The sequence below is a fragment of the Semicossyphus pulcher genome, unplaced genomic scaffold, assembly GCF_022749685.1.
Source record: "Semicossyphus pulcher isolate SPU_LCO1_2020_fin unplaced genomic scaffold, fSemPul1.0.p SCAF_3, whole genome shotgun sequence".
NCBI classification, from domain to species: domain Eukaryota; kingdom Metazoa; phylum Chordata; class Actinopteri; order Labriformes; family Labridae; genus Semicossyphus; species Semicossyphus pulcher.
Window position 1 is genome coordinate 12,852,579 of NW_027211704.1, and position 21,514 is coordinate 12,874,092.

Consider the following 21,514-nt stretch of genomic DNA (forward strand, 5'->3'; position numbering starts at 1 on the left):
CTGATTATGAACAATATGGTGATAATGTAGCACCAGTAGCCTTTATTAAGCCTGCTTCCACGAATCAACAGGAAAGGACAAGATATTCAGCTGATGTGATTTCCTAGATAGATTCCCTTGAAAAGAAATGTCAGGAGAGATATGTGTGCAGTAATTCAGTTTGACTATTTTCTATCTTTAAGCCCTCTATCTTTAGAAAAAACTATTGGAAACACGCGGTTTAACAAATCCTCCATAATATAATATAAAAGTCTGGGTCACAAACTGGAACAAACCGTGAGCAAAATGTCACTTACTCTGCGGTTACAGAAGCATTTTGTTTTAGTTTGTTGTCACGATAACAACTTGTTTTGTCGCGCATAATTACTCCAACTAAAGCCTCCGAGAAAACCTCTCGCCGCTTGTTTTTCCACCATGGATCGAGGGAAATCTATATTACTGGAAACAGCCTGTGTGCATTCCTATTATCTTTAATGTCGAGGCGGTGAATTCCCAGAATGAATGCTCTGTCGGGGCCGCCCGGCGGGGCGGAGTCAACTCTGAAATTATTCCTGGAAAGCGGATAGGGAGAAGCTGCCGCGCGGTTCCAGGGAGCGCGCGCCGGTTCAGCGAAGGCACGAGCCCATGGGTGAAACGAAGGGAGAACAGCAGCCGATAAATATGACGAAACCACGCACGAATGTCATGAGAGTTAACTGTCACAATAAATCGTTTTAAACTCCATGTATAAGCCAATAAAAAACAATATGCTGCTAATGCCGGAGCCGTTAGCTGTCACGAAGCGAATTAACCGGCGACGGTTGGTGCGGAATGGGAGTTGGTGCGTTCGATGTGACGTCAGAGCCGCCGGTGCTGTGAAGAGTTCTCAGAATAGACTTCTAGGAAACGGTAAATTTTAAAAGCCAAGCCTTTACACTCTGTCCTTCACACATTTGGATCTCACTCTGGCTACAACACACTCCAACCCGCGGCTGTTGCATAGGTTTTTAAACGTTTTGAATTAATTCCGTTTTCATAGTACACACAGTGTTCTTATAGCTATAAAGTACAGGACCCTGTTTGGATACGCGGAGCGCTTCCTCGTCTCTATATCGCTAATAACAGACGGGCTTCACTCATATCGGATCTAAGTTAAAGCTTATTTTGTACTGGATGTTTTTCCTTTACACGCAGCTCTGTCTTATTTTCTGAACCAGACGAAGAAACACTGACCGGATTTTAGACCATAGGATTGAAGAAATAGCATGATCCTGTGTGTACCAGGGTGAGTCATGACTTTTCTTTGTTTCTGTGTTTTCTCCTTCTTTGTCTTTGTTAATAAACACTGCTCTATCTGTAAAGTACAGTTTAAATAGGGTAAAGTTCTCTTTAAAGTTTTTGTTTTAAGTAATTACTTATGTATTCTAAAGGTGAGAAATGTTTCGGAGTCAAGTCTACCTATTCCACATGCAAAGGCCTGTTGCACAAGTTTTAAAAACCAAAAAAAAGGTCTTCATGAGAGACCTCTAATAGGTGGAATTATACACTACTTTTTAATTTAACCTTGATGTAATCAGGAAAGCCTGACAGATGTTAAAAGTGGCCAGGACAGTATTTTCAAAAGTGTCCTGGCCAAGACTGCCATCAACAACAAACAACAAAAAAACAGGTAGAACAGTATACGCCACTGAGTCAACTTGAAATACATATGTGATAATTAAATCACTAATAAGATACATTTTTCAGATTTTGTGTTGTTAAATTGAAACTGGACACTGAATTCCCGTCTTATTATTTTCATTATTCAGAAAAGAGCTATACTGAACTACAAATAATGTATGATTTGACTTCCTGTATTAATATGGACGAGTCAAGCCAACAGTGATTGTTTTGTGTTTTTCTTGTATGTCATCTAAGCCACATTTTCCATCTTATCTCCAGGCCTAGAGCTCCTCTGGCCACTGCTCCGTCCACTGAAGCCCCGCGGGGCATGCGGGCAGGAACGGTACCTTCCACCCCATGCCTTCAAAGCAGCCCTCCACTCTGGGACCCCACTAAGGACCTGCGGGCAATCGCCAGCAACTTCTGCTATCTGGAAAATTCAGGTATAGACCAAAAAGTGCAACTAAACCTACTAATTAAGATCCTTTAAAATAAATCACAAACTGTCCCAGGCTTTGTTTTGCCCATTTCTGCTCAAAGAGATTCAGTTGTATTACTTACTGTTAAAATGAAGCAACATACATGGAAGTGGAAAATGCAGCAGTAAGTGTTCAGTGACTAATATTTAGGAATCTGTGTGTGTAGGATGGTACTGGGGAGCGGTTACTGCGTCTCAGGCCCACGCTGCCCTTCAGGAGGCATCCGAAGGGGCTTTTTTGGTACGGGACAGCAGCCACCCTCTGTACATGCTCACCCTCTCTGTCAGGACTGCACGAGGCCCCACCAGTATAAGGATCCAGTACAGCGGCGCACAGTTTCTCCTCGACTCAAGCTCCCCTGCTCGTCCCAACCTGTCGTCATTCCCCAACGTGCCCAGCCTGGTGCAGCACTACATGGGACCACAGGGGAAAGCAGAGGAATCGAAGGTAGAGGAGCAGGCTCCTTCAAAAGCCTCTCAGCAGACAATTCAGGAAACATCGGTGGTGTTAAAACTGAAGCGGGCCGTGTACAAGCCCCAAGGCCTCCCGTCGTTACAGCACCTCACCCGCCTCGTCATTAACAGACACTCGGACTGCCATGAACAGCTACCACTCCCGAGACCTCTGCTGCGCTACATACAGGACTATCCCTTCAAGGTATGACGGGTCCCTTGAGTCCTTTACTCTGACTGACTTAAAGGAAAAACAGTCCAACAGGTCCTTTGTGCCTGTGAGTGATACAGCTGCTCCGGCATTTGGAGGCCAGTCATGGAAATACTGGACACAGGGTCGTGTTTTTTTTGCTGATGAAATATGTACAAATTCAGCTCATACTGACGTGCCTGGTTTCAGACTTTATTTGTCAAGGCCTGGGTGGCAAGTTGACCCAAAAAAGATGACATTTAAGCAAACCTCAGTACTGTAATCTACACGCTTTATGAGGAATGTGGAAATTGTCCATATCCATTTTACCCACATCAGTTTGGGATGTACATGCTGGTATTAAGAAGTACACTGATTCCCTTCAGACATCTTTAAGGCCATTTTATTTTTCTCAGTAAGACATTTTTTCTACCTTTTACATGTGTACATTTTTCTATTAAAAAACTTGAGTATCACATGCTGTGTGCCATATATCCTTATTTTGTGCTACTAAAAATGGAAGTATTACTCACAGGGTTTAGGGAAAAACTGTCACAATCATCATTAGTAACCACCACATGATTACTGCTCTTGTGACACTTTGTTACGAAATATTTTCGCCCTCAATCACCTTTGAAACACAAAGACTTTACGGCCTTTGAGCTCTTAAGTGTGCGAGAGAGACCCTGATTGTGTTAGGAAGTGAAGGCCACATTGTGTGTGTGTGTTTTTCTGCTCAACAATACATACACAGCCTGCATCTGAGTCAGCGAGTGGACAAGTGAAGGGGAGGACCGTTCATCAGCCGATTCAGAGAACTACTGAGTGCTTCCTGGGAGGAGGGTGAGATTCTGGGAGGGAGGGTTCTAAGAAAAGCCTCGGTAATTACCTTCAGCTTTGAGCCTGCTTTTTGAGCCACCTCGCACACATTTTTCTATCGTGCCGCAGGATGTGATCACAAATGTTAGCGGATTAAAAGTGCAATAGTGATGTGTAAATCATTTGAGCCTCTGAAATATGGGACTTTTGAGTGATAGAATCAGTGCGATTGCGTGCTTGGCGGCACAGTGGGGGCAGGGGAGCGGAGGCTGTGGCAACCTGGGCCAAAGCCAGCGTAATAGGATCTTAGTTTCTCAATCCAGATCCAGCTTGTGGTCCTTGTTTGACTTCTCTTTCTGGAGGATGCAAAATCGTGGCCTAAGAACAAAAAAAATAATTTAATTAAGTCTAAATTTGGAAATGCAAAGTGAGATGACCAGAAATCAAGCCTAATTTTGTAATCAAGTTATTGGGGAAGCTTTTTCTTTAAATTAAACAAACAGCGATGTGCCTAAAAGAACAACAAATATGAAGTCTATGATTGTCGGCTGAGAGGTTCTCTAGACAGACCTGCCGCTGATGTCGTGCCGTGTCTCCACATAATGCGTCTCCTCCACATTCGCCTCCACCCACTGCTGAATAAGCGGGGGGTGTCTGGGATCTACCTCCAAGTAAACACGCCTGTTTTTCAACAGAAAAAGAACACAAAATAGATAAAATGTAATTATCTGCAGCACAGGATTATCAGAGGTAATCCTGAGATGAGAGCGGTGGCTCATGTCTAGAAGTGTATTCACTAGAAGTCTTTTAAAGCTTAACTCATTAAATAGGCAACACGATACAAGTGTTTTTCAGAACATGCTGTTCCTATGACAAGCCGCCGCGCCGTTAGGAATTAAACCCAGGTGGGTGTCCGTGTGTGTGTGTGTGTATGTGTGTGTGTGGTTGTGTTGAGCGGTGGGTTTCTTACCCTTTATTTGATAGAATCTGTGGCGCCAGAGTCAAAATCTGTTTTATCACTTTGAGGCCATCTTTACCGCCGTCCAAAGCAGCGTGGTCTTCAAACCTGGACACACAGTGTTCATGTTTCACTTTATTACATACATTTGATTTCACATACTTCCAAAAAAAATACACTTCTCTGGACACATCGTGCACTGATGCAAATTTTATGCATTTTCAAGGGTATGTGTTTGAACAAACATTGAATTTAGTTCGTACAATTTTCAAAATTATTGAAATTATTGGATTTACTTTATTTTTTTTACCATCTGATAAGCCTTTAGAAACCTTCACATGAGAATTAATGAGATGGTTTACAGCACATTATAACACACTTCTACACCCTTACAAATCCAAAATACGCATTACATAATTGTAATTAAAACTAGATTATGGCTTATTGGAATTTCTTCTCATGATGTAACATTTACTAATGCCAAAGAAAAGTATAACTAACAAAGAAAACTTTGTATATAAACTTGTGACCTAACCTGCCATGCCTTCCTAAAAGGCCAACAACTAACTACCCACAGCTGGAGCAACAAAGCTAAATTAAGCTAGCTTAAGCTTGCTTTCTAGGTACACCACAGCTTGCCTTGGCCAAAGCTTAACTTACATTTCCCTGTATCTGTTTCCTGTAATAGAAACAAATGTATTTTAGTTTTTAAATAAACGTAATTTAACATAAATAAGGTAGTAGCTCAATCAGAGCATCGACTATTAAAACAGTTAGCCTGCTAGCCTGCTAAAACAACTCAAATAACCCATGACTTTAGGTGGCTAAAATACTTTAAAATCATATTTTAGTTTTGCAAATAATATCATGTTTTCATTATGAGTTGTTGATGTATAATAAAAATACAGTATCTTGTATCTGCCACACAGTTCACTCAGTCAGCCTGAAAACTTTACACCATTTTCTCAACTTCAGCTTTTCAGTGCTATTGAATGCTATTGAGAGGGCAGTATCTGCGTAGGCATATAAAGAGACTTTTTGTAATGTATACCAGTATAATGTATTTTTATAATATAAGACCTAAAGCATCTCCGTGGATGAGCTGACGAACTGTCTTCATACATTTTGAATCCACATGTGAGTGAGTGTGTACAAGCACTTACTAAATGCCTTGCCTGTAATATTATATCAGTCTATTATGTAACCTTACTGTGTTTACCCATCACTCATTAAATGTTTATGCAAAGACTCAGCAGAATGACGCATTTCAAGTGACGTCAGTGATAAAAAATTTATCACATTTGCTAAAGTGGTTGTGCTCTACTTTCTGCATGCAAAAACAGTTAAGTAATAGTAACAAGACAGAGACAGAGCCAAGTCATTCACAGAGGTCATCTTCTTCTGTCTGTCTCTGGTTTATACACCTGTTATAGTTACTTTGTGAAAAGGGCTACAAGACAACAAACCCAGTAATTACATTTTTAAACTGCATGATAGTTGTAATGTTTTATGACAATTTATTAAGTGTTTATTATTGTGGGGAGGGGGAGGTTAAATAACACAAAAACAGATAGAGGTTGAATGGGTTTTAGTCACCTGTATATTTCAGGTTGCAATGACATCATATCTTCTGAGAACAGGTAAGGAGGGTTACTGACCAAAGTTGAGACAGGGTTACAGAGGCTCAACAAAGCTTCAGCATCTGGAAAAAAAACAGACATTAAAACTCATTTTTATCAGAAGTGTGTTCAGTGGTGTCATTTAATAACTGCTTTCAATTACCTTTCATTACATCTATATGAAAAACCTGTAATCTGTCCTGAAGCCCCAACCTGCACAGAAAAACACTTCATCAGACTTTAAGACTCTAACAAATAAATTAATTGATCACAACATTTCGACTGCTTCAATCACCTTAATGCATTCTCTCTCGTTAGATCCACTGCATCTTGGCTTTGATCCACGGCAACGGCTTTAAGCTTGTGAAAGAAAAACAAACACAGCACAACAGCTATTAGACTGCTGTTTACTGTTCTCTGGCACTGAACCAGTTATCTGTGTTTCAGGATTTGTCTGCACAAGTAGGTTAAGACATTTTTACAACTTTATGACGTGTTAACGGTGAAGAGAGCAAAATAAACAGGCATACCTAGCTTATGCAATGACAGATATGTACCTACAGAAAGGTACTTACTGTGCTTTGTGATATGAAGATAATAATGTACTCTACTACAAAGCACTTTTACTTGGTCATGTGTAGCAATTGTACAGCTCTAACTTTTTCTGTAATTATAATTTAACCGATTTTTTTTTCTGATAAGCAATAAATCATTTCACTGATGCCTGAAAATTACTCATTTATTCCGACCAACAGCCTAAAACTCCAAAGTATTCAATTAACAATGGTAGGGAGGTGACAAACAGTTCACATTTTTCAAACTGCAGCCAGTCAATGTTTGATATTTTACGTGATTACCATATCAAACGCAAACTCAACTGCTGTTATAATGTCGTAGTGCTGTGTTCCAGGTTGCAAGAAGCAGAGAAACTGTCAACTTTTATAAAAATGAAATCACCATCAATTGATCGATGGACTTTAACCAAGTCCAGTTGCCTTTTGGATTAAGCTGAGTTACCATGACCTGTATGACTGAGAACCTTCACAGAAACAGTGATAACTGTTACATTACTGTTAGCTAGGAATTTAAAGTTGCTTTTTCTATTGTATCAAATAACACTGTCAGACAGTATTGTTAGCATTCAGCCATTTCCTAGCTAACATTACTATTATCTAGAATTATAACACTGCAACTTTCCTATTGTATCAAACAACACTATCAATCAGTAATGTTAGCATTCAACCACATCCTAGCTAACATTTCAGTTAGCAAATAATTTAACGCTAGACTTTTGCTATTGTTTCATATGATACTATCAAATGGTAGTGTTAGCATTCATCCACGTCATAGCATACATTAATGTTAGCTAAGAAGTGGCTGTGTGCTATGCTAGCTGTTGTTTGGCGGTAGCTACTGGTTAATCAGATATGTTGTTTAAACTTCAAATATGGCCTGATATCATCCTGTATTATTACTGTTTATTGTTTTTCTCAGTTGTTAGAAATCTAAAAGCAGTGAAATTATAAGAATTTGTCCATTTCCCCAAGTTTAACAACAAAGCAGCATCACATTTGAGCTTCCCACCCTTAGCTAGTTGTAAAATATGCAGTTGTTGCAGTGTTTCATTATAGGTCACAAGCTCCAGGCTTTAACAAAGTAGAACAATGCATGGAATAAAAAGAGACAGCTTCTCAAAAATGTTATGGGAGTGCCATGCTACATTGGTGGAGTACTCCTATAATGTCAGCACTGTATGAGGTGTGAGCATGCTAACATTTGACCTCGACATATTTCCCTTAAAACAACAAATGTCAACCGTATGGTGTAGCTAGATGTTTTTTTTACGTAATCTGGGAAACCATGAATGCCTGTATAAAATTTGGTGCCAATTCATCTCTTTGATTTGGAGATATTTTGCTGAATAAGTAAAAATGTGGGCGCTTTGGGCCTTAGAGAAAAGTTCAGGAGACCAAAGTCAACAGGCTTTACCCTCATGGGATTATGAATGTCTGCCAAATTCCATTGTAATCCATCCATTACGTGTTGAGATATTCCTGCCAGAATCAAAGTGCTTGGAAGTGGAAATTAAATCTATTGCCTATTATTAGCACAAACCTCACCTGAGGCAGACTCTTCAGCAGACTGAGAGAAATGGCACCAGAGCCACATCCCACCTCCAAGCATGTAAGCTGGGCGCCTGCACCCACTTCAGTCCTGAGCTTCATTTCCAGGTCAGTGAGCACGAGTTCTACCAACTCCTGCACCAACACACAGAGAAAGCACCGCTCTGGTTATGTGTGAATGATCTTTGGGATTTGACTGTAAATTTCATGATTTTCGTTAACCTCAGTTTCAGGTCTCGGTATGAACACAGGAGGTCTCATCTTCAGCGTCAGATCTCTGAAGTCCCACTCCTCGATCACATACTGCACAGGCATTCTACCACAAACACACACATGTATGAATGTTCTCAGTAACACCAGAGTGCATATTGATATGAGGAAACTTTTACCTGGACAGACGTCTGGTGCAGAGCTTCCACATCTGCTCTGTTTTTTCTTGGCTGAGAAACTCTGTTAACTTCCCCTGCTCGAGACTTTCGATCTGGATAAAAATAGGGCATGTGGGAAGAGGAAAGGGAAGCTGTTTAATGTGAAGACAGACATTCAGACATTACGTCAGGCGATGCAAGATGAGCGCAGCAAATTTCAACTCACAGTTTTAGCCCCGAGCAGATACGCAATGATGTAATTGCTGGAGTGGTCAGGCTCCATCACACCAGTCTCCTCAAAGTGTCTCTTCCATAAATCGGCTGCCTGAAGTGCAGTGATCCTGCCTAAAGGAAAGGCTGGAGCACTGCATCTACGAACTGCATGGGAGCCCCAAAGTCCCTATAAGCATTTAAAAAAAACTGAATTTCTAATTCTAAAAATTATTGTGTATTCCAGCTGTGGTTTCCCCAGTATGCACTTCCCCACCGTCATCACACAGACGCTGAGGTGTCAAATCTGAAACATACATTTTAGATCAAACCTCAGACACCACTGACTGATATAAACTCAAGATAAATGTCTCACCCACAGATCAACGTCTTTCATCACTTCCTCTGTATGTAACAAGTTATCTGTATACTGAGTTATGAGATTTTAGATCACAATCTTATTGGGCGTAAAACAGCATAGGTAAGGATCCATATATAGATTCAATGATCAAAGATTCAATGTTATCAGTAGAAAGTAAAACTATAGACCGATATCATATTTAAGATACATCAACAATTATATATAGGCCGACACATATTTTTTAAATTTATATTAGAATGAATAGATTGTTTTTTAATTCAAATGTCGTAAAGAGTTCAGTAGTAAAATTGTCAAATTATTGTTTTTTACATGATGCAAATGTATCTGACTGTATGAAATGGGCCTTCAATATTGATTCATATCACTCACAGGCCAATGAATAGAATAAAAATCTATCAAAATAATATTGTGGCCAACAATGTGAAAACTGCCAATGGATCATCCTAAGAACTGATATAACTTCATATCCTGATGAATCTTGTGATTTTTACACACCTACAATATAATGCAACCTAGTAGAGAGAGAGTATTTCTAATCCTCTGTCCCCCATGTTTTATATGAACATTGATTTTCACTGGAAGAAAAATTAATGAATAAAAATGTTGAATTGAACCCTCCAAATATTTGATGCTCAGGGCTTCTTAAATGTTAGTGTTAGTTGCAGCTCTATATGTGTATTTCTAGATGCGTGGTAAGGCTGACTTTCTCAGTGGTACAATGGAGGAAGAAATGGCTGCAGTGCTTCCAAAACATGAGCCCCTCCTTCAGTTGTTTCAAGTACACTGAACTTAAACAATGTACCAAACTTCCAAGCCATTTTAATCAATCAAATATTCAAATTAAGATCAATTTTAGCATTACTTGCCCTCATTCTATATTAATAAACTTTAAAAACTATCTTGGTAATGAAGTCAAGGGTCCTTGCTACTGTTGAGTATAGTCTATTAGTTTGATTATTTGCCCAAATTTGATCCTTTTTGTCTAAAGACACATCGACATAAATGTAATTGTACACTAACAACAAAATGGCTCAACAATACACATGAAGTAGGATCACTATGTTTAAATGTGCATGGGTTTGTAAGTTCAGCGAAGGAACCAATAGCACTCAAAGCTAAGTCTTAATCATTTAACATTCTTCCGTATCCTTAATGTCGTACTCTTTCCTTGTATGTAAGCCGAGCCTTCCTCTAAAATAGGCTCATTATATTTTAGTTACCTTTGCTCCAAAACTCCTGCATCCAAAGCATCTGTAGCCAGCACTCAGTGATCTTCTCCACATGATTTACCTCAAAAGACATCCCCTACTACATCACTGTTCCTAACAAACAGTCTGTACTCGATGCATCCTGGAAGTATTACGTTGTCCTAAATGTACACGTTCTACTTCATTTGTATCGTTTTATGTTGACATTAAACAACATTTTCTGTGGTCGGACGACACGCTGGTTGACATTGTTGACAGTATTTCCTGCACATGGCGCAGCAAACCTGCCCTACCATCGACATAACGCGAAACGTCTCCATGTGCGGTGCATACTACGCAGCACTGAACCTGGTGAAGGGTGTTGCCTTAAAGTAGTATCGAATATATATAATAGTTGGCCATGAGCTCTCGAAAAACACAGTAAAGTTGTGATTAGCACCAATAGTCATGAGTTTTTTTATATTTTTATTTACGTTAGAATTGCTTTAAGAATGTAAATGATGTGGATAGCGTATAGCAATTTTGATATATTCCACTTCTGGCTATGTATGAACCTTAAAATATCGGAAATGTCCTACACAATATTAAAGATACATACATATTTATAAACTTAAAACTGTAAAATAATACTAACTAATTACTAATAATATTTTTTTGTGTTTGCTAAAAAAAAGAAACATGCTCCACTGTCTACGTAGTGTTTACGAGTTCCGTCATTTGCAACAGTAAATTCCGAGGAGCTCCTGAAGCCATCTTTATTGTTGTTCCACTGTCTGGTGTGGCTGAATGTGTCGAGTATTGAAGAGTTGTTGGTCAGTTTACTCCAAGTTTGGCAGTATTTCTTCCAAGTGCGGTGATAGCACATTATTGGTACACTGTCCAGACGTTAGACCTGTTACATTAATTGAAGCATTGGACACAAGCCTCTCTTTCAACGGTAAAACAGGAAGCTGGCAGCTAGCTTCAGCTGCTAAATAACAGTGGAGGCAAACAGGAGCCTGTAATCTCAAACTGAAACTGTTTGGTCAAAGTTTCTTTTCACACCATTTGGTGGATTGACATGATGGGTATGACCAATCGTATAGAGTGTTTATTTTTCAGTGAGTTTCACCCCACCCTGGGTCCAAAGATAACATATCAGGTAAGTGTGCAAATATTATATTTTATATGGGCTTAGACATCATAGTTCAGCATTTTTCAAAAGGAGAGTGGCAATATAAATTATATAAACTACCACTATGTCATAATTATCTTCATTATGATGGTAAAGTTAGGGTAATCATATAATTTGGTATCCGAAAAGTCAAGTGCATGAATAAATACACCTTTAGAGTGTGTTAGAGTGCTCAAAAAACATGCAGTGGCACATATTAGCCTGCGTCAGACTCTGCATTTTTGTATTGTGTTCGTGTGAATTCCATGTAGGAGTTATATAATTAAAATGAAAACCTCTGATCCCTCTACATATTCTTGTGGTATTAAGTTTGGTAGTACATAATCTTCTTATTGTATTTCGTTGGATGCCTTTTTTTTTTTCATTCAGTGTCCTCTCTTTTTTTCTCCTCTGACAGGTCCCAGAGGAGTACATTTCACGAGAGCTCTTTGACACAGTTCAAGTTTATATCATCACCAAGCCCGAGCTGCAAAACAAATTAATAACAGTGTATGCAATCTAACATTCCTCTTCAGTCTCTTTTTTTTGTAATCCTTTTTTAAAATGTGTGTTAATGTTATCAAGTTAATGGTATGTTTCTTTTTTCTTATATCAAGTTTCTTCTGGCTTTATTTCTTTTAGTACTGCCATGGGGAAAAAGTTGATCGGTTGCCCTGTTTGCATCGAACATAAAAAATACAGCCGAAACGCCCTCCTGTTTAACCTCGGCCTGGTTTGTGATGCCCAGACCAACACGTGTGCCCTGGAGCCGCTTGTGAAGAAGCTGTCTGGGTACCTAACCACTCTGGAGGTAGAGAATAATGCAGCTTCGCATCTGCACTTGTTACACAATTTCTTTGATCTTTGTATAGTTTGGGGTAATAAGTCTTATTATTATCTTGAATGTGTCTGGTTGTGTTGCAGCTGGAGAGTGGCTTCATATCCAACGAGGAGAGCAAGCAGAAACTTTTACCCATTATGTCGACCTTGTTGGAGGAGCTTAATGCCACGGGAGCCTGCACCCTGCCAATAGGTATTATTTTGTATTTTACAATGTATATTCCTGCTTTCTTTATAAAAAAATAACCTAAAACATGCTGAAAGTGCAGGTTAAATGCAAGTTATTGGTGTGTTTGTGTGTGTTCTGGAGCCTTGATTTAGAAGAGGAAAATTGTGCTTGCAGAATGTTTGGTTGCTCTTCATGTTTTCGACAACTTGAAGTTGTTGTCGAAGCTGTACGAAAGGTTGCAGATCGGACTCGCTCTAAATTATAGTTTTGGAAATAAAGTCAGGGATTCTTTGGTTTAATTCCCCAAGACAAAGCAGTTCCATTGCATTGCAGACTGTTGTAAAAAGTGTGGGCTGCAAAGACAGGAAACACACAAAAAACACACACTCAGCAAATGCTGATGAAGCATTTTAAGTGTTTGTTACAGTTCAGTTATTAATTTTAGTAATACTTTTAAATCTAGCTGTTATTATAGCTGTAATATAATGGAAAATTAAAATACAATATGCCTCAGTCTATTCATACATTGTGATGTTTCTGTACAGGTTCAATACCATGGTATCTAAAACTGATCAGAAGGAAAGATGAAAAAGCTAAAAATAATATCTCTTCCTGTATTCAGACGAGTCCAATACAATCCACTTAAAGCTGATCCAGCTGCGAAAGGACCCCCCAATCGTCCAGGAGTATGACGTGCCTGTCTTCACTCAGTGCAAAGAACATTTTATCAAATCTCAGTGGGATCTCACCACCCAACAGGTAGGCCTTGTCTGAAATCAAGGTGCATTGTGATAAACCAGGTGCCACATTTCTAAGAAGCAATAAGAGAAAGATTAAAGGCCTGTTTTCTATCAGCTTTGCATGAACTGATATAAGCTCTTGTGTCACATCCATTATTTTATGAATGTAAAAGGAGTTATCAGTGAAGGTTCAGGTGATCTTTATTGGTTCGATAACAAGTTATTGCTGTAAGTAAGAGTCCAAGGAGCTTAGAACAAGCCCATAATGTTGTACTTTATTATGTTTACTGCAGATCCTGCCCTATATTGATGGATTTCGACACATCCAGAAAATCTCTGCTGAAGCTGATGTGGAGCTGAATCTTGTTCGCATCGCGGTGCAGAATCTGCTGTGAGTATTTCAGTGAATAAAGGGAAACAAACACCAGCGAGGGCTGAAACGTCGAAATACCCTCATGCATTGTTTTCTGTGTACACCTCCACACCAGCATCATCACAGGTTCATCCAAACCAACATGTCAGGATAAAACACTGTCCTTTTTTCAACAGCAATTGTATCACATTTGCTATCTTTAAATTCTAAGATGTTTCTTGACATGTTGCTCGCCAGTGTGATAAGACTTTTATTTCCAGAAGCCAAAGAGAGATTCTCAAAATCTTCTTTTTCCTTCACAGGTACTATGGTGTTGTGACCTTGGTGTCCATATACCAGGTATAAAGTCTAACTCACAGCACAGCACACTGGACTATATCCAGTTATAAAACTCTAAAACTTTCTCAATGTAATTTTAGGGCCACTTTTATTTTGTCATAAAGTCATAATATTTTGTAATAAAGTCTAAATTCTACAACTGTTGAAGCTGGCTGCTACAGCTACAGTTTTACAACTTGCAAATATAACGACTTTTTACTCATTTTCAATTGCTATTTTACTCTCAAAATAAAACATAATTCATCAAATATATATGTTTTATTCAAGTAATATTGCCACCTTTGTAACAGCAGCCTAGGGTCTGGTAAATATGTTGATTGTCCTGTGCCTTTTCTCTTTTGTCTCTATGCCGCTAACCTGCTCTCACCTGTTTATTAAGAGTATATAAAATGATCATGACTTCAATGTCATGACTTTTTTACTCCAAATATTTAAGAAAATTTTACTTTTACTCTCTAAAATATAACGCCTTCATTCTAAAAATGTAAAGTAAATGTACTTGACCAGTAATACCTTGACTTTATCTTAACAGTGGCTTTGATTCCCTGTCTTAACTATTAGAGGGTCTGTTTTCCTCTTTCCAGTATTCAAACGTATATTGCACCACCCCCAAAGTCCAGAACCTCATAGATGACAAGTCCATTCAGGAGGAGTGCCTCAGCTACGTCACTAAGCAAGGTAGTTAATGGTCTTGGTAAATACTACAATCACTTACCTCTATTGTCTCCTGTCTACAACTGCTGTTGTATTATTTCTTTTATTATATATACAGTACATATATATGTATTTATTTGTATATTATTAATTAAGATATTATTCACAGGTCTGTATATGATAGTTTTAGTTTTTAGTGTTTTAAGTGTTTGTGTTACCTTTGTCTAACTTGTCCTTGTTTTAAGTGTAGTATGTCAATTTATGTGGCTGTACATAGAGAGTTGTCTAACACCTGAGTTATTGTTTTGTTGTCTGTCAGGTCAGAAGCGTGCTAGTCTGAGGGATGTTTTCCAGCTGTACTGCGGCCTGAGTCCAGGAACCACAGTCCGAGACCTTTGTTCACGATACTCACAGCAGCTTCAAAGGGTTGATGAGAGGTGAGCATCAATCACGTCATCAAATCCTGAAAAGCCTTTAAAGCTCTAAAAAAGTCAAATCAGAGTGACACTTGTTATTATGTGTCTCATGTGCTGCCTTTCAGGAGGCTGATCCAATTTGGACTGATGAAGTCTCTGATTCGACGGCTGCAGAAATACCCAGTGAAGGTGATTCGTGATGATCGGAGCAGGCCTCCTCGACTGTATACAGGCTGTCACAGTTATGATGAGATCTGCTGCAAAACAGGTAGGTTTTGAAGCTACTTCTCTGTTAGTTCAGTGTAACTTTATATAAAAAAAGCTGGTTTACAATATCCTAATTTTACAGGAATGAGTTACCAGGAGCTGGACGAACGTTTGGAAAATGATCCAAACATCGTGGTGTGCTGGAAGTGACACGAACTGAAAAAAAGAGCAACAGCCATGAGACTGAAAAATAACAGAGATGCCTCAACCAAAGATGCCTTCAGTGAGAGGAGAAACACTGGAAACAGAAGCAGTATTTTCTAATTTTTAAGTTAGATTTTTCTTTCTTCACACTTCTCTTCAGGTCTAGTGAGGAATATGATGTTTACTAATATTGTACAAAGCAGACTGTGATTAATAAAAGGTGATTATATGACAGCGTGGCCCTTTGTCTTGTATCACAGTGTTTAAAACAAGCTAAAAAAGTATCTAAATTGGCATTTGATGCAATTTTGTATCATCAAAAGAAGATACAGAAGATTTTATTGGGCTATATAAGATTTTGTCGGAAATAATTTGTCTAATTTTAAGAAGGGACACTCTTAACATTCATCTCAAAGATCCTCCGTTCAGTACTGTACTGTATAGAATTAAGGCTCTTGCACTTGTTCATTTCATTAGTCTTTATTTCAAGGAAAATGTACTTTTACGCCACTACATTTATTTTGGTTGAGTGTCTTTTGTTCCTCTGTTGCATTTAGACCATGTTTTAACTTAGAGAAGCAGCGCCTCTCTCTGGCGGGAGGGAGGTATTGCGCTCTGTGTGCGCTGGGTTTACAGTAACCATGACAACCACTCGACACGAAAGGTATCGCTTACACTAGTTAACTTGAGGAACACTTGACTGAAGTACATAGTTAAAGTTATTTTATATTTACTTTAGTATTTTGTGGAGTAAATTCGTGCAACAGAATGGACGCGTCTGTAATTCTTCCTGTGGAAGCGGAAGGGTTTGTTCAAAGTCTGGAAACTTTCTCTATCAAAGAAGTGGGCTCTGCGAGGTAAGATAAACCAGCTAGCTTAAGCTTACGTTAGCAAAACATTAAAGAAATGTACGTACCTACATATTTGCACAAAGGAAACGTCAATAAGTCAATTACTCTAACAGGTGGTCTTTCATCATTTAAGAAAGACTCACCTGTACCTATAGTAAGCCCCATGTCTTCATAAATTTAGAAATGAAGACAACAGGGAAGGAACTTGCAACTTTACACACAACAGAGGTGTGTTAGATTGTGTTTTAGCCAAAAGTATGGAACTGCAGTACGGTTCCACTTTGGGGCATTGCCTGGGGGCCCCAACCAACCATATTGCACCTTTTTCTCCCCCATTTTCAATGGACAGTAAAGTGTATGTATAAATTCTCCTACCTAATAGTTTTAATTCATGGCAATATCCTTCTTTACAATTGTATGTGGCTGTCTCATATCCAGTCCATGTCAAGTAAGAACAAACAAGAAAACATTACACATTAAATTCTATTTTGTCTCTATTTCAACCCGACATACAACACAGACAATTACCAGCCTTTATCAAATTCCTTAATATATATATTAGTAACATTTTATGATTGTTTAATTCCAAATACATTTTAAAGACTCCAGGACTCAAGTCGGAAGTCAGACTTGTGTAAAAGACCTGTTTGTAGGTCTCAAAATTAAGCTACTGCTGCTCAGTAAAACAGCCACAGCCAACATTGAAAATGTATATAGGTGGAAGGGTGATTTCCAGATTTTTATTCTAAAGGCAATGTAAGCGTAGCACCTTTAAATAACAAGGCAACTAAATTTACACTGTAAGATATATGCAGATCATGAATTAATAGTCCCACCTTCAATATAGTTAAAGTCACTAGTTCTGAGACTCAATCTAAAAGAGAGCAGACATCAGTTGTTTTTAAGGAGTTTGTTTTGTGGTGCATAGAAACGGAATTAGCTTCTTCACATAGGTTTGGACTCTAGGAATATCAATGAGACCTGTAATAAGTATGCAATGATTCCTGATATTCTGTCTCTGTGTGTTGCCAGGTGGTTCAGACAACACGAGTACATCGAGAAACTTAACATGCAGGCAATACTGAGTGCTTCTGCCATGCACGACAAGTTTGTCAAGGAGCTCCTGGTGTCACACGGAAAGGTGACTGCTGCCTCTCTATATATTCTGATAAAATGACGAGTAGTCGTGTTGTTTCTGTTACATAGAGTTAGACATGATAGAACTTTTGTTTCCCTCCCCTCTCTAGATACCTGTCCTGGTCCATGAAATGATCCTTGTTGAAGTGTGGAAGCATAAAGTGTTCCCCATCTTATGTCAGCTGGAGGACTTTAATCCCAAGAACACATTTCATCTGTACATGGTGGTGAGTGCAAAACAAGATGTAAAAATGAGGTTCAGTTTGCTGTGCTCATTACTGATTTAGTGTATTTTTAATGTCTCCTTTCAAGATCCACCATGAAGCCACCATCATAAACCTGCTTGAAACGATAATGTTTCATAAGGTCAGTGTAAACATAAATACATACCGATTAATCGTATTAATCTGCAGGATATTTTATGTGTTAGGAAAAAAAATCTGTTTTGTGTAGGATTCCTGTGAAGCAGCAGATGACTCTGTTCTCGACTTGGTGGATTACTGCCACCGCAAACTCACCCTGCTGGCCGGCAAAGCGACCAGGGAGGGCGAAACGACTCATGACCAACAGAACATGTCAGGGAACACAGTTGTCTCCTCTATAGAGGTAAAAGAGACTCAGATTTAAGCTGCTGTTATGGTTTCATTGTTCAGACTATTGCAGTGGAGTCTTTTCTTTAACTTGAATCTTTGGTTACATCCTTTCTGAAGGAGTTACAGTCACAGAATGCTGCACTGGAGTTTGAAATCTCCCTGAAGGCTGTCTCTGTGCTGCGCTACATCACTGATCACAGCGACAGGTATGTAATCTGAGAAATGGTCTCATATTTAAGGGATTTATTCTCAAGCTAAACTATTAGAGTTCTTTTCGGATACTGATAGTGCAGCTGACTCATACTGCCAAATAACAATTTACCATTAATGAATTTGTGATCGGCTTCACCTCTATCACCTACATGAGGAGAGTACTTTTGTTCTTCTTCACAGCATCAGTGTTATCAACCGGATGCTCTGCACCCACAATGTGCCTTGTGTACTGGTTCAGCTGATTGACTGCTGCCCTTGGAGCCGCTGCAGAAAAGGTATATCCACATCTTTGTTATCAAATATGTCCTTAAATTTTCGCATGCAGAAAACATAAAACATGTGACTTTGCCTTAAGGTGTGGTGGAAAAGTACATCAATGGAAAATGGCAGAATATTCCTGTTGAGGACCATTTGAAGATGACAAAACTTGATGGCCAAGTCTGGATTTCACTTTACAATCTGCTTCTGAAGGAGGACTGCCAACGGAAGTACGACTTCAACAGCTTCAACAAGAACCAGCTTCTTAAGGTGTGCTTTGATCAAAAAAATCAACCAACTCTTTGCTTCAGTCAGTCACAGCAACCACTCCACTCCCTCAGAGTGGCTGCTGTCCGTTATCTGTAAACTGAGGAGTAGGAAGTGTGCGAGTGCCAGATCATTGTCCTCCGAGATCTTAAAACACAGATTCAGTTTCCAAGGGTTGTTTTGACTAAGATGTTTCCTGCTATTATACGCTTTCTCATCCTCTTCCTGTTGCATTAATTATATAAACAGAGAGCCTTGTGCATCCTCCTGTTGTCACTTTTTCTACACTACAGTCTGCTTAACTCATTGTAAATAATCCTGACCTTGTAATTGTTGCTGCTGAATTATTTCTTGTGTGCTTATGGTTGTTTTGCCACAGCTACGAGGTTTCATGACAGAAGTGTTGATCGATCAGCTGCCAAACCTGGCAGAACTGCAGCGTTACCTGGCTCATATTGCTGTAACAGACCCTGCCCCGCCTAAGAAAGGGCTCGTCTTGGAACAGGTACACACTCACACACACCCATGTTTTTACTGAACTACTGTATGTTCATGTATGTTTACCTCCAGCTCTGCTTTGTGTATAGATCCCAGAGATGTGGAACCACATTGTCAGAGAGAATTCTGGGAAGTGGAAGGCAATAGCAAAACATCAAGTCAAAGAAACTTTCAACCCATCTGAAAGTGACCTGCAGCTACAGGCTCAAAGGTAACACTGAAAGAAACAGGTCTGACTACTGAAGGTATAGAGAAATCAACTCAAAATCAAACAAAAAATCCTTTCGTAATATTGAGATTAATTTATTTTTTTTACCAGGTTGGCCCAGACCTACAATTTGGATGTTATGGAGACATTACTACCTGAGAAGCCAAAGTGTGGATCCTGTGGGAAAGAGGCAACAAAGAGATGCTCGCGATGTCAGGGAGAGTGGTACTGTCAGAGGTAAGACTTAACACAGGTATAGATATAAGTCCAGCGGGTAATGCAGCTTCTGAAACTAACCTGAGGATCCCCTAAAAGCTGGAGTGGCGAGAAAAAAGGACTCATGGGTCACCTGGGCAAGCATCCAGATAATGGATGGATGGATGGATGGATGGATGGGTGGGTGTATGGGTGTATTTGGGTGGGTGTATGGGTGGGTGTATGGGTGTATTTGGGTGGGTGAATAGGTGTATTTGGGTGGGTGTATGGGTGTATGGGTGGGTGTATGAGTGTATTTGGGTGGGTGTATGGGTGTATTTGGGTGGGTGGGTGTATGGGTTGTATGGATGGATGGACAGACAGATGAATGGATGGACGGACGGTTGTTTGGATGGATGGATGGACGAACAGAGGGATGGACGGTAGATGGATGAATGGATGGATGGTAGATGGATGGTGGATGGATGGAAAGTTGGATGGATGAATGGGCCGACAGTTTGATGGATGGATGGATGATAGATAGACAGATCAATCGGCAGAAAGATGGATGGATGAATGGTTGTACAGATGAATGGAAGTATGGTTGGATAGATGGATGGTTGGTTGGATTGATGGATGGATGGTTGGATTGATGGATGGATGGATGGATGGATGGATGGATTGATTGTGAATGGTTAAATGGATAGATAGTTGGATGGATGGTTAAATGGAAGGACGGTAGACGGACAAAGGCACTGACGGACGGACAGAGGAATGGATTCATAAATGGATGGATTTATGGGTGAACGAATAAAAGAATGTAAGGATGGATTGTTGGTTGGTTGATTGGTTGGATGGACTACTTTCAGTAATACTGAATATCTTAAATACATATTTTTGTTATATCATATACTGAATGTGTTAGGTTTTTTACTTTATCTCTTCATCATATTGTGTCTTTTCAGAGAATGTCAGGTGAAACACTGGCCTAAACACAAGAAAGCCTGCCAGCTCATGATGGAGGCCACAGAGAAGATCCAGAGGGACCTGCACATCAACAGATAAAGAGAGAGACGGCTGAAGCTTGTGTGGGAACAAGCTGTGGATTAAAACAGGAGAACAGATCCGCACATGGACGATAGTTCAACACTCAAAACTTTATTTCCTGTTTCAGAATGTTGTTGTTCCTGACTGTAATGTTTATTCATGTGATAAACTTTTGGCACACTGTTCTAATAAATCAAGCTTGGAGAGGTGTTTCCCATTCATCAAGATTTTTTACATTATGCAGTAGCAACAACTAAAAACTTCCTTGTCTTCTTGCTCAGTGCTGTGACAACGAAAGTATGTATTTCAAATGACCCTCAACAGTGAGAAACTCTCTGCACTCAAAGAGTCACTTATTTACCCTCATCAGTAAAAAAAAAAAAAGCCCTGCTGGGGATGTGTGGTTCCTCTTCTTGGTTAATATTCTGACTGGTTATGTTCAGACTTTACCCTCCCTAAATGTTGGCTTGTTGACTTTCTGCAGAGGAGCTGACCTGTTTGTAGAAATGCATAATATGACAGTATGTAGGATATAGCATCATTTCCAGCATTGTAGTTTCTATATGTAAAAGACTTTACTGCTGTGGTGAATAAAACCCTGATCAATCACACATTTGAGACAGTGGTTGGAGGGGTGGGGGACGGCCCCTCAGCTGTGCTCAGGCCTCAGAAGCAGCTCCCCCTATGTGAAAACATCCCGGAT

At 39.4% G+C, this 21,514-nt stretch overlaps 4 protein-coding genes across 4 annotated transcripts; 3 read left to right on the forward strand and 1 right to left on the reverse strand.

The window, feature by feature from the left end:
- The first annotated feature begins 617 nt into the window (after positions 1-617).
- cisha (cytokine inducible SH2-containing protein a) lies at positions 618-3,227 on the forward strand. The gene is made up of 3 exons (XM_069678933.1): positions 618-1,264; positions 1,921-2,084; positions 2,287-3,227. The coding sequence occupies exons 1-3, from the start codon at positions 1,245-1,247 to the stop codon at positions 2,781-2,783; spliced, it is 681 nt and encodes a 226-aa protein (XP_069535034.1). The 5' UTR covers positions 618-1,244; the 3' UTR covers positions 2,784-3,227.
- On the reverse strand, positions 2,977-10,721 carry hemk1 (HemK methyltransferase family member 1). The gene is made up of 11 exons (XM_069677860.1): positions 10,462-10,721; positions 8,876-9,049; positions 8,671-8,762; positions 8,504-8,597; positions 8,279-8,416; positions 6,454-6,518; positions 6,322-6,371; positions 6,136-6,241; positions 4,552-4,647; positions 4,152-4,262; positions 2,977-3,959 (listed from the first exon to the last, which is right to left on the reverse strand). The coding sequence occupies exons 1-11, from the start codon at positions 10,522-10,524 to the stop codon at positions 3,896-3,898; spliced, it is 1,053 nt and encodes a 350-aa protein (XP_069533961.1). The 5' UTR covers positions 10,525-10,721; the 3' UTR covers positions 2,977-3,895.
- A 531-nt stretch (positions 10,722-11,252) lies between these two features.
- Positions 11,253-15,762, forward strand: nprl2 (NPR2 like, GATOR1 complex subunit). Its single transcript, XM_069678672.1, has 11 exons — positions 11,253-11,590; positions 12,021-12,112; positions 12,245-12,413; positions 12,527-12,635; positions 13,234-13,370; positions 13,645-13,742; positions 14,027-14,063; positions 14,648-14,741; positions 15,037-15,154; positions 15,259-15,401; positions 15,483-15,762. Exons 1-11 carry the CDS (start codon positions 11,510-11,512, stop codon positions 15,548-15,550), a joined length of 1,146 nt encoding a protein of 381 aa, XP_069534773.1. The 5' UTR covers positions 11,253-11,509; the 3' UTR covers positions 15,551-15,762.
- A 550-nt stretch (positions 15,763-16,312) lies between these two features.
- zmynd10 (zinc finger, MYND-type containing 10) lies at positions 16,313-20,941 on the forward strand. Its single transcript, XM_069678912.1, has 12 exons — positions 16,313-16,401; positions 17,428-17,536; positions 17,643-17,759; positions 17,845-17,898; positions 17,986-18,138; positions 18,243-18,331; positions 18,519-18,613; positions 18,694-18,866; positions 19,243-19,368; positions 19,451-19,572; positions 19,681-19,806; positions 20,730-20,941. Exons 1-12 carry the CDS (start codon positions 16,313-16,315, stop codon positions 20,827-20,829), a joined length of 1,353 nt encoding a protein of 450 aa, XP_069535013.1. The 3' UTR covers positions 20,830-20,941.
- Positions 20,942-21,514: the final 573 nt, after the last annotated feature.

What these genes read in the sequence shown, in the direction of transcription:
- cisha (XM_069678933.1), top strand. Translation starts at nt 1,245, where the DNA reads ATGATCCTGTGTGTACCAGG. An exon ending in ATGATCCTGTGTGTACCAGG is followed by an intron (nt 1,265 to 1,920) that starts GTGAGTCATGAC and finishes TCTTATCTCCAG; the next exon opens with GCCTAGAGCTCCTCTGGCCA. An exon ending in CTGCTATCTGGAAAATTCAG is followed by an intron (nt 2,085 to 2,286) that starts GTATAGACCAAA and finishes CTGTGTGTGTAG; the next exon opens with GATGGTACTGGGGAGCGGTT.
- hemk1 (XM_069677860.1), bottom strand. Translation starts at nt 10,524, where the DNA reads ATGTGGAGAAGATCACTGAGTGCTGGCTACAGATGCTTTGGATGCAGG. An exon ending in TCATATAGATGTAATGAAAG is followed by an intron (nt 6,242 to 6,321) that starts GTAATTGAAAGC and finishes TTTTTTTTCCAG; the next exon opens with ATGCTGAAGCTTTGTTGAGC. An exon ending in CAGATTCTATCAAATAAAGG is followed by an intron (nt 4,263 to 4,551) that starts GTAAGAAACCCA and finishes GTTGAAAAACAG; the next exon opens with GCGTGTTTACTTGGAGGTAG.
- nprl2 (XM_069678672.1), top strand. Translation starts at nt 11,510, where the DNA reads ATGATGGGTATGACCAATCGTATAGAGTGTTTATTTTTCAGTGAGTTT. An exon ending in CAGCTACGTCACTAAGCAAG is followed by an intron (nt 14,742 to 15,036) that starts GTAGTTAATGGT and finishes GTTGTCTGTCAG; the next exon opens with GTCAGAAGCGTGCTAGTCTG. An exon ending in TGAGATCTGCTGCAAAACAG is followed by an intron (nt 15,402 to 15,482) that starts GTAGGTTTTGAA and finishes CTAATTTTACAG; the next exon opens with GAATGAGTTACCAGGAGCTG.
- zmynd10 (XM_069678912.1), top strand. Translation starts at nt 16,313, where the DNA reads ATGGACGCGTCTGTAATTCTTCCTGTGGAAGCGGAAGGGTTTGTTCAA. An exon ending in CAGTTGTCTCCTCTATAGAG is followed by an intron (nt 18,139 to 18,242) that starts GTAAAAGAGACT and finishes TCCTTTCTGAAG; the next exon opens with GAGTTACAGTCACAGAATGC. An exon ending in ATCACTGATCACAGCGACAG is followed by an intron (nt 18,332 to 18,518) that starts GTATGTAATCTG and finishes TCTTCTTCACAG; the next exon opens with CATCAGTGTTATCAACCGGA.